A 14250-nucleotide genomic window follows, 5' to 3' on the forward strand; every position below is an offset into this window, starting at 1 on the left:
TCAGGTGCCTCTCAACTAGGAGAGGCTGTGTGTCAAGTTTGGTCCCGATCCTGCAAAGTTCCAACGGTTTATTTGTGCCACCCCCTTTTTGGTGCACACCAGGATTTCGCTCCTTGTAGCCCCTGCTGTGATGGAATGAATGGGTGAAACAGCACCACTGCTTGGGTGGGAAGACTGCAGTGGGGTGGGGGACAGGGGATGGGTCAGATTAGGCACAGTGGTTTAATAAGCTACACACAGCAGCTTATTAGCCCGGTCGTGTGGCGGGGCATCATGGACTATTTCAAAACTAAGCTACTGTGAGTTTCTTATTAAACCAGCATGGCTTAAAGTGACATCTGAATGCAGCCAGTGTCACTCTGTATATTAAAGAGGGCATGGTTTCAAGCAGACTAGAAACCCTAAAAGGGGGAGACTCATCCACAGAAGTGCTGTGTGTGACAATGGTTCCAAAAAGTAATTTAGTACTGGGGAATTGCTATTGTTCTCTGGATCAGAACACTCAGGGTGATCTTGAATTGGAAAATAAAATCAAGGAGGCATTCAAACAAGGAAGTGTTGTAATAATAGGTGACTTCAATTACCCCCATATTGACTGGATAAACACATGTTTCAGTTATGATAGAGAGGTTAAATTTCTCAGTACCCTAAACGAACGTGCCTCTCAACACTCTGTTAGAGTGTCTTTGGTAGGGGGAGGAGAAATGTATGCTTGATCAGGGTTTAGGTTTCTACCAGTGCCTGGACTACTCATTTTACTTTTCACATTGTTATCTTGCACATTTTATATCAACGTAATACAACATTTGCATGGCTTGAGAAACTATGGCACAAGCCACTTAAAACATGCATGGGCCAACCTTTTTGGAAAGGAGGTCTCAAGTCCAGTCCAAAGTATGTGACACTGTATATTGCACTGCACTACACTACATATGCAGCTCATTGTGTCTGTGACCTGGTTTGCATGATCAAAACAAGCCACGGTGGCTTATTTAAGCCACAGCAGCTTGTCGAAATTGGTGGCACTAAATGGGTACATTCACCTCATTATCCACCTGGGCATGGCTTGTCATGTTGTCCATCCCCAGGTAGCATGGATTGTTTGAGGGGGAAACAACCCTCAAATAACCCATGGCCCATTGACCCAACAAGTCTATTTCTATGAACAGTGAAATGCCAATGGTTTGCTAAAAAATTAAGTTAACGGTAAATTAAGAGATTACAGCTTACCCTGAATTGTATTCTTTGATCCAATTTAAGAGAGCATCCTTGTTGAATGCAGCAGCAGCAGCAACATTGCTACTATTTAGTTGAATGTCGGCAATGGTCTCAGATTTGGAAACAACCTCAATTAAGCCAGAATGATCTCCTGTTGCTAAACAACCATAAGGCAACACTCTGGGAAAATAGAGAAATTATAAGTGAGTCAGAAATATGCCTAAAGGGTTTTAGGGACAAACATATAGGTTAATTTGAAAGATGGATTTCCAAGATTTAATGAATCAATATGGTGCCCGAGTTCATCATTTCGTAAACAAAGGTTAGAAAATTCATGGTCTTGAACTTCTAGTATTCCGACAACAGATGGCACTATTTCCTTTATTTATTTCTAAGCTGCTGTAACTAGCTATACATTGGCAAAACATGTTAAAGAAAAAGGATGCACGCCTCTATTAAAGGGATTCCCTACAATATACACAGAAGCAAGGCTCTGATCCTTATGCAACTGCCACCTCTGAGTGTTTTGTGGGAGGAAATCAGAATTTAAATGCATGAGCACCATTCACAATTGACTGCACCACCTATGGATCTTGTAATTTAAACTCAAGATACTCCTTGTTCTTTAAGCGTGAAGCAGCTTCAAGTGTGCCGACTGTTTGGAGGCCAATTGGGGAGTCAGTGCTGAGGCTGCTAGCCAATAGTGAGGCTGGTAGTTTAGCAAGGAAGGAACTGAGTGACACTGTAGATGGATGAGGCATTTTGGTTCAGGAAAATGGACAGGGGGGATGGCTGAGTTGAAGGAAGATGTTCTCAATCTTTGGATTGGGTGTGTTCCATGGTATTGGAAAAGGTATTTGTTTGGGACATACATTTCATCTGTATGCCTGTAAAACAGTATCACAATGCTTAAGAAAGACTAGGGAGGGAGGGAATAAAAGATGGCAGGATTGCCTGGAGCGGGAGAAAGTTTTTAAAACTTTGAGCATACAGAGTAAGGTATACATTGAAACAGATTAAACTGGCTTTTGTGGAGGATTCAAAATAATAAAAGAATAAGACAGAAAAACAACACAAAACAAAAATGCCCACATCAGCCTGATATTCAAGAAAACAACCATCTCCTATAGACAGTAAAACATTCCTTAAAAAAAATATCAAATACCCCCCCCCCCCACACACACACACACACAAAGCCAGTTTCAGTTCGATTTGTTTGTTTGAAACCAATGGTCACTGCAAAGTTAAAACAATCCAAAGTTTTTATTCAACCACCCAAGAATATCAGAACATATGAAGAGTCATGCTGGATCAGACTAAGGGTCCATCTAGACCAGTATTTTGTTTACACAGTATCCAAACAACTGCCTGTGGGAAACCCACAAATAGGATATGAGTGCAACAGCACCCTCCCAGTGTTGTTCCTCAGCAACTGTTATACAGTGGCACACAGCCTCTGATACTGGAGGCAATAGATAGCTTTCATAACTAGTAGGCATTGATAGCCTTATCCTCCATTAATTTGTCTAATCCCCTTTTAAAGCCACCCAAATTAGTGGCCATCGCTTCATCTGGTGGTAGCGGATTCTACAGTTTTGACAATGCGCTGCATGAAGAAGTACTTCCTTTTTTCTGCTCTGAATCTCCCACCAATCAGCTTCATGGGGTGACCCTGGGTTCTGACAGAGAAAAATGTTTCTCTATCCACTTTCTGAACTTTAATGTAGAACGGCCAACCCAGGTTTCATCCGCCAGTTTAGTTTTCAAACAAGCTGAGTACAGATTCCAGTGTATGTCCCCTCTAGGCTGTGTCTACTTTTCTAAGCTTTCTATACCGCTCAATCCAACATTTCCCCATGCAATTAAAAATGCCAATCCCACTCCTCAGTCCAGAAGTTGCACATCTGAAATTCCTGCTGTCATGAGATTAGGAGGCACTTTCAAGCCCTAATCACAACATGAGAAACTTTAGGCAGGTTTAGTTAGGTTAAACTGTGATGCTGCTGCCTGCTGTACTTCCATGACATTTCAACCCACCCTTACTTGCAGTTTTCACTGGGCACACTTCCAACAACTTCCCCTTCAAAAGCAGGCAATGATGAAAGCGGCTCAGCCCCCTGAGGATGGGATGCTCACAACTGGAGGAAAAAACATCCTCGTCAGAGAGGCAGTTTGACAGGAGTCAAGCAGAGGACAAATCCTCAGGGCCCTGTCCACCTCATCCTTGCCCTCAACATCTGTCAGTGGGATTCTTTTGTCCCTATCAAAGAACTATATAAAGACTACTACTGACAGATCTATAAGCCATCCTGAGAAATGACTGCTATTTCCCTGCTGCAATGTATCACTTCTGTGATGTCCCTCGAAGTCCACAAAGGTTTCACCTATCAGTTCAAGCTGTACCTCTTTCAAATACATGCAATGTGGTTTAGTGCTTTTGTTATGTCAGAATACATGTTTGAGTGTATAACTCCCCTTTACATATGTCCACAGGCTTAAAATAAACGCCTTTGTTTTCATGGCCACAGCTTTTGTTTATTAGTCTCCTCAATGAATACATTCAATTTTGCCTTCACAGAGCAGGGTGGGAAAGAGGCTGTTCAGGAGTCAACTGCTAACATCACACAGAACTTAATAATTTGATCATTTGTTTCTCTGAAGAGCCTGGCTATGATATCACTCAGGCCAATAAAATCTATTAGATTTACAACTGTCTATATTGTTTACCCCTGATCCTGTGCCTGTGTGCTTCTTTTTCATTTACTTATTTATTTAAAACATTGTATCCCAACCTGTATCATTAAGATCTCAGGGCTGTGTACAGATAAAATCAATTTAAGCAGTATAAAACAATAAATAATTTAAACAGCTAAAAGCATATTAAACCACTGAACATGCTAATATCAATTTAAAAAACTAAAACAATGTAACAGTTAAAACAGTGTACAACTTTAGGGAATTTAATTAGTCCTTAAAGGCTTTGGTGAAAAGCCATGTTTTAACTTGGTGCCAAAACAAAACCAACATCTAGTGGGTTTCTAGGGACTGCAGTTCTTTAAAATACATTTATTTACTCACTATGTATTTCCTTACCACAAACTTGCCACTTAAAAAATTGAAATCCTTGTTCAGTATTATAGTGAGTGGTGTAGCTCAATTTTTTACAATGATTATATGCTTTTTCATAAAAATACCAAATCTATACCAGTGTTAGAATAATACATGGTGATTGTTTTCTGATATGGAGGCATGTGGTAGCTGACTGAGCACTGTGTTTTACCATGCTCAATTGGCTGTGGATATGCAATACCACATGCCTTCATATCTGATATCAAATGATCACTATGTATTAGTCCACAACTGGTGTAAATTTGGTGCTTTTCTGAAAAAGTGCCTGATTGGTCAGTATGCTGCTGCACAAAGTGTTGCCCTCTTTTTCTTAGTAGAGGACCTAGCCTTTTAATGGCTAAAATGGCATGAAAAAAATCCAACAGGTGAAGCTTTACACAGCACCTTCTCTATGCTAAAAGAACAGTTGTTGAATTTCTGCCTGTCAGACAACTGTTGAAGACAGAGAGCCCATATATAAAAACGAACAAAAAAGTGACAAATGAGTTTATTAAAGCTACTCAAATGCCACAACTCTGCAGTCACTTTATAGACATCACTATCGAAATTGGCTGAAAGAGGACATAGCAATGAAGCACCAGTGGACTGAAGGCATGGATTGTCAGGCAGACAATCCTCTGATCCATTCATCAGATACTGTGCATGGCCTCCTTTACTATCTTCAAATTACTTGGGATTTTTTTAGCTCAAGGCCCCAATGCTTTGGAGGTATTAGCAAAGTGAGCCCCCTATCTGTGGAGACTGAGTCACAACAACTGGCAGCCTTGTTCCTCATTGCAGTGGGTTATTTTGGGTAATGCAGCAGGATACTAATATTCCTCAGGATGCTGAACAAGTCTATTTGAGTTGGCAGGTACATTGAAGGTACATATTTCAGCAGACTCCTTAGCTTCAAAAATTTGCTAGAGAAGAATATCCAAGCAGCCGGTATTTTTAAGAGATTAATTCCTAGGCAGAGAATTCCACTTTCTCAGTAAATTATAAAAATACAGAGTTCTAATTATCACAGGCTGGTTTGCAAACTTTATTCTGCTTCTCTCCCTGTGGAGAGTGTGGGCTTGGATGCTGTCATTTTCTTAGACCCACCTCCTCCAACCAGTTGTGTTGGATTACAATACCCATCGTTCCCCCTAGCCAGCATGGCCAATGGCTGGGGATAAGAGTTATAGTCCAACACATCTGGAGGGCCCCAGGTTGGAGAATGCCATCTTAGACCAAGGACTGTTTTAACAACATGCAGACACCCTCATTTGGAGGTTTTTAAGAAAAGCTTGGATAATTATCTTTTTGGGTGGTTAAATGTTGAGGAATCCCTACAGCAAAAGCTAAACTGTGAGGCCCCTGAATTCTCTCCTGGCTCTATGGATCAGTGACATCGTGTGAATAAGAGGGAGCAGACGTTACAAAACATGTGTAACCCCTTGTTTTCAGCAACCTGGAGAAACACCTATCTCATCACTCCTGAAGGTTCCGGCCAACTTAAATCTTCTTGTAGATCTTAGCACTGCACTCAAAGTATGTACAAAGGTCCCTGCTGGAGTTGATTTCAGCCCATTCCTTCACTGTGGTCCATTTCCTGTGAGATTTTAGAAGTAACCTTTACATACAGCCTCATCCTCTTCCATTTCCTAAAGGCAACCCCAGATAAGAGTGAATCAGAGGCAGCATTTCTAATAAGTATCCCAAACTCACTGCTGATTGCCAAACGAGGTGTGTGGGCTCGGCTGGATTTATAGGTTCCACTTTTCAAAAGGGAGGCAGCAAATCCAAAACTCCTGATCAACTTTTTTTGACAGCTGCCAGTGTAGGGAGACCCTGCCCTAGGAGCCAAATAGCTTATTTGTAAAATAAAAAAATGATCTCCAAATATTTTTCCTGTTTCCAAACTGATGGTAAATCAATACTTGACTTCAGAGCAAATAAGCACATATTTGTTTATCCTGAAGAAATTAATATACTTCCTGAATGAATCTATCTTCTTTAAATTCTTCTGATATCAGAGACGAGAACCTTCTCATGCATTGCATATTTGCCTGATAGGTCACTTGTTTTTAAATGTCTCTTATCTGTGTGGGCTATTGCTGTGTGCCTGAAATTCATTCTGTTTGTTAAACTCCTACCAAAAATATTTAAGAGATGAGCTCAAGTTCACCATCTGGTGTGTCAGGAATACAATTTGTATCTTTATAAAACAATGTGAACAGTAGCAACCAACATTTCAAGCCTTGCACAATTACCGAGATGAAACAATGAATAAGAAAACAGATTAAAAATAAGAAAATAAATATTAGAATCTTATTAAGTTATGCCCAACATAATCCTGTAAGGACTGTAGGCAAGGAGGCAAAGCAGATGATGCAGGACTCAGTAGGATAGCAGATAACAAAATGAACATGAGTCAATGCTGCGAGGCTGAGGAGTAACCAATGCCATTTTAGGATTATTACTAAAGGCATCTATAAAAAGCCTTTTTATTCTTCCTATTTCATTCCTATTTCTTTCTTTTTAATAACTTGGGAACTGAGGTGGACAAGCTACTGTGGCCTCCAATCCCCAACAGCAGAGTGAAGTGCCAGTTACCACACTGCCCTTTTTGGTGTTCCAGTTTGGTGTGATGCACGAAGCACTTTCTTCTATAGTTTTTTTTTTTTAATGTTTTAAGCAAGAAAGGTTGCAGGGGACATTGGGGCTGACAACTACCCCTGCAACCTCCACTACTACTAGGATTACACAATTCACACCACAATAGAATGGGAAGGATCATCTCTTCCCATATATACCTGCCTGGACCTTAAGATCGCCTTCAGCAGTCCTTCTCCAGAAGCCCTGCCAAAGGAAGCGAGGTGGGTGGCTACCAGGAAGGGGGCTTTTCTGTTGTGGCACCCTGGTTGTGGAATGAGCTTCCCAGAAAGTCTTGCCTGGCACTGACGTTGTACTCTTTTCAGTGCTGGGTGAAGAACTTGCTATTTTCCCAGACAAGTTAGTCTTTCAGTTTCTGTTGATTTAAATCTGTTAATCTGTTTTAAATATTTGCATTACTGCTAGGTTTTAATTTTAAACTGTAGGTTTAAACTTTTATGTTGTTATCTTATCATGTTGTATTTTAGGGTTTTAATTGTTGTGAATTGCCCAGGGGGCTTTGGCTATTGGGTAGTACAGAAATGTAATAAAATAAAATATGGAGCTCAATAAAAATATTCTTCATGCAGATGCACACTGTAGCATTTAAGGTTTTTTAAAGGTTGTAGTAATTTATTGTTAGTTGTTCTTATCTCTTTTTTAAAAAAATTAAATGTTTTGTGTTTTAATTTTTGTTGTACGATGCCTTGAGCTTTTTTCCTGAGAAAAAATAAATAAATAATGTTGCGGCAATTTGGAACATGAGCTATCCATCACTGTAATATAATATAGACAATTCAGTCTGCTTATTTGTTTAAAATTAAAAGATTATTACCAAGACCACAATAGAGGAAGAAATACAGATAGCTATCTATTCAATCTGGGGCTCAAACAAATTTGAGTATCTAGAAACATCCTGACAGAAGTTTAGCAATGGAATAAGCAGCTTAGGGCACAATCCTATGCATATTTAGACAGAAAAAAAAGTCCTTCTTTCTATCTAAACATGCATAGGATTGCAGCCTTAGAGGTGATTCAGAGTGGATTTAGACCTACACTTTATGTCTGGCGCTCCCCAACATGAAAATAGGGGCAAGTGTGAAGGAATTAACTACAGTTATTTTCAGTAGCATGTCTACGAACACAATGTCCATAGAAAAGCAGCTATGTGCTGATAAGGGCTTTGTAGATCGGGCAACTGGAATATATAACCACTCTACATGAGTTGTTGCACACACTGCAGACAGATGGGGGCGACTGAATCAGTTGAAACAGACTTGCATTGATGTAACACACCTTTTGGCTGTGCAAGACCTTGTACAAGTCATGTCCCTAGTTTAGCTGATGAGGTGAGGATTGCCTTAATGTTGCCACTCCTTTGCCCTTTCCCTCTTCGCTCATATTTTCCTATATGAAACAAACTATGCTTACTTAGAACAGTCCCAAATACTGTCGCTGCGATCTACTTTTTCCTTAGACTCACAAAGGTTTGGGCTTTATCTGTTTCATTTGTGTCTGAATGGGCTTGTTATCTCACTAGAATGAAAAAAAAAAGATTACACTGAGAAGCTGGGTTTCTGTCAGTCAAGCAGACAAAATTAAATTATTAGCCTTTAACTTATTTCTTAATAGCCAAGTACCAAACCGTGTTTGTGCCATGGTTCAGTGATCTACAGCAACAGGAACTTCCTCATTTAACTCAACACTGTTGAGTTAACTCAGCATAATTTGACTATATAATTAATCAGGACAATGATCTGAAATCCTTACATAAAAGGATAGATTTGGGAGGGGGTAATCTTAACTAAGTTTATTATTGAGAGATAACAGGCTATAGCATATTTGAGACACAAAAAAATGGCCCGAGTCCAGGATAACTAAAGTAACCTACCCAGTCTTTAAGACCTTTGTCAAAGGCCTTGCTTCAGGTCCCTTCACAATCTGAAATATGGTGGGGGATTGCCCGGAAGGGAAACCTGTGGCCCACCAGACGTTGTTTGTGACTCCCATAAGACATGACTATCAGCAATGTTGCATGGGGCTGATGGGAGTTGATGTCCGACAACGTTTGGATGGCCACAGGTTCCCCACCTCAGCTATAGTGGCATCAAAGCTTTGGAACTCCCTCTTGGTGGAAGTTTGCTCCTGCTCCTTTGCTGTTAGCCTTCTGAAATCAGGTGAAGGCTATATTGTTTCAGGGGACATTTGGGATTCTATCTGGGTGTAAAAAAGGACTCCCTCCCTGGTCCTTGTATTAGGTTTTTCTTTCTACTGGTTTTGTTGCTGGTTTTGTTGCTGTTTGATTGTTTTGGATTTTCTGTTTTTAAATGTTGTTAGCTGCCTTGGAGTGCTTCTGGGGCAACAAAATGAAATATCATTTTAGAAAATGAAATAAAGTGATGGTTTGGAGAAGAAATGACCTTGTGTGTAGAAAAACAGTGCAATGACCCAACTTCAGGAGATGATAGATGCAAGAACACATTTTGTGCAAACCTTATACATAACCTGACAAATATCAATTACCACCAAGGAGACTATGAAATTAAATCCAGGGTGGTGTCTCGAGAATTGTATTGCAATGGCTGGAGATTTACCAGGATTAGTTCCTGCCTCAATGGTGTCACCAAGTTCATCCCTTTGTTTTCTGCCATACACATGAATGGTTACCATTCACTCCTGTCAGGAAAGGTCTCCAGCTCTGGCCTGGCCCACACTTAAAAGAATCCCAGAGAGGATTGAAGCGCCTCCTAGATATCCTTCCAATACACATGCCCTGCCCAATGGAGGATATTTTGCTAGTCATCGGTTATTGGAAGCACAAATAATGGTGTCACACAAGAACACCTACAAAGCATGATGGGCTATACATAACTCTGCTATGCAACATCTAGTGGCTGAGATACTGCCATGGACAAGAGGATCCTAGTTCATGGCTTCATTATAATAAAGTGGACAGCAGTGGATTCCGTCTTCCAGAAAGCTCAGGACACGACTTCAGTTGCAGTGTTGAAAACTATTATTTGCACAGCCAGAACTAATAAAAAATACAGGATCAGACAGTAAGGCAGACATAATATAGGCTTAGTTCCATTCCCTACCAAGTATCTAAAACAAATAAAAAAGCCTCAGTCATCTGAAGTAGACTTTGACCAGTCTTTGCCATTTATACGTAGCATCCAATGTGACTTCTCAGCCTATTTATACATATCTGAAAAGGAACAGGTTGTAAGAACACAGAAAGTCTAGCAACTGTAGGCACTCCTACCGAAGATCGAGACCAGCCTCTTTCCAAAGTAAATCCATCAGGCGTAACATCTGGAGCGTCAACATGTCTTGCCGTAGATCTGCAAAGAAGATAAGACAAGGTTTTATCAAATAATTTGAACTAAATAATTTGAATTATAGGCATTTAAAGACCAAGCAGTGTTATACTAACTGTAATAACACAAGGAATGTTTTTCAAACATCTACTACACTGGACATGTACACTGGAGGTGGAGCGAGCAAGACACTGTATTTCTTCCCTGATTGCAGTTTGGTACGAACTGCACTGAAATAATGGGAATGGTACAGTATACTTTTGCTCATCAAAACTATGAGATGGCAGGGTCAAAATACTGGGGTGTAATAGGTAAGACTGAAACAGTGTCAGTAGAAAATAAAGTTCTTTTGTCTACTTACCATCTCCATTTTTAAAGATTATCCCCACCAGTTCTCCACCAAACACCTTGTTATTATATACTATCCATAAAGGCTTCATTTTGGAGTCCATATATTTACATTTCTCAACACTAGAAAAAGTGTAATAAATAATTTTAGTGAGTTAAATAAGGAGATTAACAAGCCACAAAAATGTAGCAGGATTAAATAACCCTGAAGGTAATTCCATAATAGAATTCTACAACTTGGACAAATGCCTTTCAAAACTTTCATTTTGCTGTTACAGTATCAGTTACTCTGGCAAATTGGCATGTTACTTACATAGATCTTGGATCTATATCTGGCAACTACCAATTCCAAGAGCTGAAATAAAGATCCATATTTACTTAGAAAATATATTTTATTCTTTATATACACACACCTCAGCCAAATTTTACTTTGTTTTGTGTTTAAGAGGTTAACCAGACCATGGCATACTTACTATAGCGAAAGAAAAATGCTGCCACATAGGCTGCTACTTGAAAGTATATTTTGTCAAGACAGTGAGACACTGATGGTTAATTTACAGGTGGCTCACTGTTATTGGAGATATTATGAGAACACACTGAAGCTTTAAAGGTTAATCACAAAAATCTTCAGTCCAAGCTAAAACTCACATCTTAACCTTAGGAAGGCAGAGAGGTGCTTACACAGCTAGGCTGCAGCAAGAGGGAATGTCAGCCACATGAAGAAATGCTGTCTTGTGTGCCAGCAGGTCTGCTGAGCAATACGACCAACAGAAGCCAAAGAGCAAGAGCCTTCTGCCTGTCTATTTCCACATAAAAGCTACAACATACATGAAAGCAGAAGACTACAGCACTTACTACAGTTCTGAAAGTAAAACAGAAGGATTCAGGGGTGACTGAAGATCGGAAAGAGCTTCTTTGTACGCTCTTTGTTTTAAACAGGTGTGCATTGTGTCTTTTCCTTTAGCTCTGCTTTGCTTCACAGCATTCAGTTTTATTAGATTATTCAAAGTCTTCATCTTATTGAGTGCTTCAACCTGAAATACATATTTAAGAGATTAATTTCTAAGTCTTCGTAAGGTCAAAGTCTATATTAATCAAAATGGTAGGTATTACTGTTTTAAAATTTACATAACTAACATTAATGTATAATGTAAACAAACACCCCTTTGACAATGCTAAAAAAAATCTTGTAGAAAAGGGAACATTCCTGATTTTATTGTGTTTTCCCATATATGACTTAGTGCTTCCCCCAATATCTATCTCAGCACTTTAGGGAGATGGCTATGCACATGCGCTTACAACCAGGAGACATGATGCACAGAAGCACTTTCCTCTTACTCCCAGCAATTTTATTTCCCCAGCAAAACAAATATGCGCATCCTAGATGCCTTCTTGAACCCACAATGTACAGACTATCTTTTCAAGTTTAACAACTTGAGCCACCAGAGGAAATGATTCCTTTACTTTTTAGTTCAGCCACTAGTTGAAACATTACAATGTCAAGTGAAGGAATAGTTTCTGAGATACTGCAGTGGTGTGATTGTCTCAAACATTATGAAGTCTTAATTCAGTCTTAACTTTTGCTTCTCTCCGTTTCTTTGTGTATTCCCTTCATACAATTCAAATAATTTTCAAGCAATTATTTATGTTAAAAAGTAAAAAGCTGTAGTTGGCATGAACCACAAGCAATGAAAATAACGTTCTTATTCATGACCTCCTGTTTCCTAGCTCAGATATAATGCTCCAAGAGGTTACAAGGTAAACACATAGAAAGGGAAGAACATAAAAGTCATGCTGAATGAGTCCAAGGGTTCATCTAATCCAGCACTGTGTTCACACAGTGGCCAGCCAGCTGCCTGTGGGAAACCCACAAACAGAACATGAGTGCAATAGCACCCTCCTGCTCATGTTCCCCAGCAGCTGGTATACAGAGGCATACTGCCTTGGATTTTAGAGGTAGCATACAGCCATCATTACTAGCAGCCATTGATAGCCTCCTCCTCCATGCATTTGTCTAATCCCCTTTTAAAGCCTTCCATCACTACATCTTGTGGTAGTGAATTCCATAGTTTAACTATGCGCTGCATGAAGAAGTACTTCCTTTTATCTTTCCTGAATCTCCCACCAATCAGCTTCATGCGGTGACCCTACTGGGTTCAGTTCTGTGTCATTCATATGTACAGTGACCTTTAGATATTATAGCAGCTTTTCCACAGCACTGCTGCAACACTTTAAGGCCTAGGACCATATGGGAGGGGCACAACATGCAGCTTGTTACTACACAATTGACACTCTTGATCCTAACTGGCAAAAATGACAGGGTAGGGACCCCCATTATTGGCACTGCCTCTGTCCCAGGCCTTTATAACGATTACACTAGCACCATGGGACAAAGCTGTGAAGAACCAGCTTCCACATGGGTGTTTTAATGTCTAAAAGGCACCTACCAACTTCTCTAGACGGGGTTTAAAAAAGTCACTGAAGATGAAAAACTTCTGTTATCATGTCTGACATGACTGTCAGATGCGTACTTCCCTCATTTATTTATTAGACTAATTTCTGGCTGTTTTGACATGATAAAGATTTGCATCTTCAGTCATTTTCCACTCTCCTCGCATCCTTAAAACTCAGGTGAAAGTTACACACTAAATCCAAACCAGAGTAGAATCTTACTTTCGGCAAATGTTTCCAACTAAGATGGATCCCAATGCACCTTTTGCTTTTTTGTTTCGCCCAATCTTGTTACACTGCCATTGCCTTATTGTTGGATCTCTAGGAGGAAGAATGCTGAAGCAGCTGGGATACCCTTACGGTCATTAAGTGTGAATGCTGCAAAAGTGCTGCTCATCTGTGTTCAGATAGAATGTAAGTTGATTCCCTTCCTATTAAACCAAGTAAGGGGGAATCCTATGGTGGTTAAACATTTGCACTGTGAATTTGTAACTGGGAGTTATCATAGGTGCTCTATATGCCTGGAGCATAAGTTTTTAGCCACCAGGATGAATAAACTTGAAGACTAACTCCTGTTCAATAATGAGTTTCCACTTTCTTGCTTACAGCAGTTTCTCCATGCTGTAAAAATTACAATAAGCATGGTTTAAAGTCTCAAACTTTCTTACAGATGAGCTGACTCATGCCAGGCAGGATGCTGTGGAAGCTGTATGGAGTTTGATTATGGAAAAGACGCCAGAGAGACCTGTCAGGTCAGCCATCTGTCAAAACCAAAAGCTCCTTGCATTTCCACAATTTCAGGAGCTGTGCAAACATCAGTAACAAGGGAACAAAATGCAACCTGTACTGGACAAACAGGAACTTTTTGAAGTATTTCTACTTTGAATTTCTTCCGTGTTTGCACAGTTGGGAATTTTTCCACCCTTCTTTGATTGCATTGACATGCACTTCCTTTAAAGTGCACAGAAAATGTCACAGCTCCAATCCTGTTGCCGAAATACATTTAAGATACCCATTTCTTTTTGGGAGTTCATTCAACTACTGAAAAACACATTTGTAAGCAAGTTAATCTTTTCAGTACTCCAAAGCCATATAATTCTCTTTTCTAATGCAGATTCCATTAGAGCTATTGAATTAAATTAAGTATGGTTGAAGAGCAAAAGCA

The 14250-nt window shown here is 39.8% G+C and overlaps 1 protein-coding gene across 4 annotated transcripts in view; it reads right to left on the reverse strand.

Annotated features, from left to right (window-relative positions):
- PIK3CB (phosphatidylinositol-4,5-bisphosphate 3-kinase catalytic subunit beta) overlaps positions 1-14250 on the reverse strand; it is a 120273-nt gene that overhangs the window by 10047 nt on the left and 95976 nt on the right. For all 4 annotated transcript variants that reach the window (XM_084847068.1, XM_084847070.1, XM_084847067.1 and 1 more), the window contains 4 exons: positions 11490-11668; positions 10648-10757; positions 10232-10310; positions 1231-1398 (listed from right to left, as the gene is read on the reverse strand). In XM_084847068.1, the coding sequence (XP_084703194.1) occupies positions 1231-1398; positions 10232-10310; positions 10648-10757; positions 11490-11668 (536 nt within the window). The remainder of the gene's footprint in view (positions 1-1230; positions 1399-10231; positions 10311-10647; positions 10758-11489; positions 11669-14250) is intronic.

This window comes from Heloderma suspectum, chromosome 3 (genome assembly GCF_057233095.1).
Source record: "Heloderma suspectum isolate Gila_16-S chromosome 3, 16-S_ref, whole genome shotgun sequence".
NCBI classification, from domain to species: Eukaryota; Metazoa; Chordata; class Lepidosauria; order Squamata; family Helodermatidae; genus Heloderma; species Heloderma suspectum.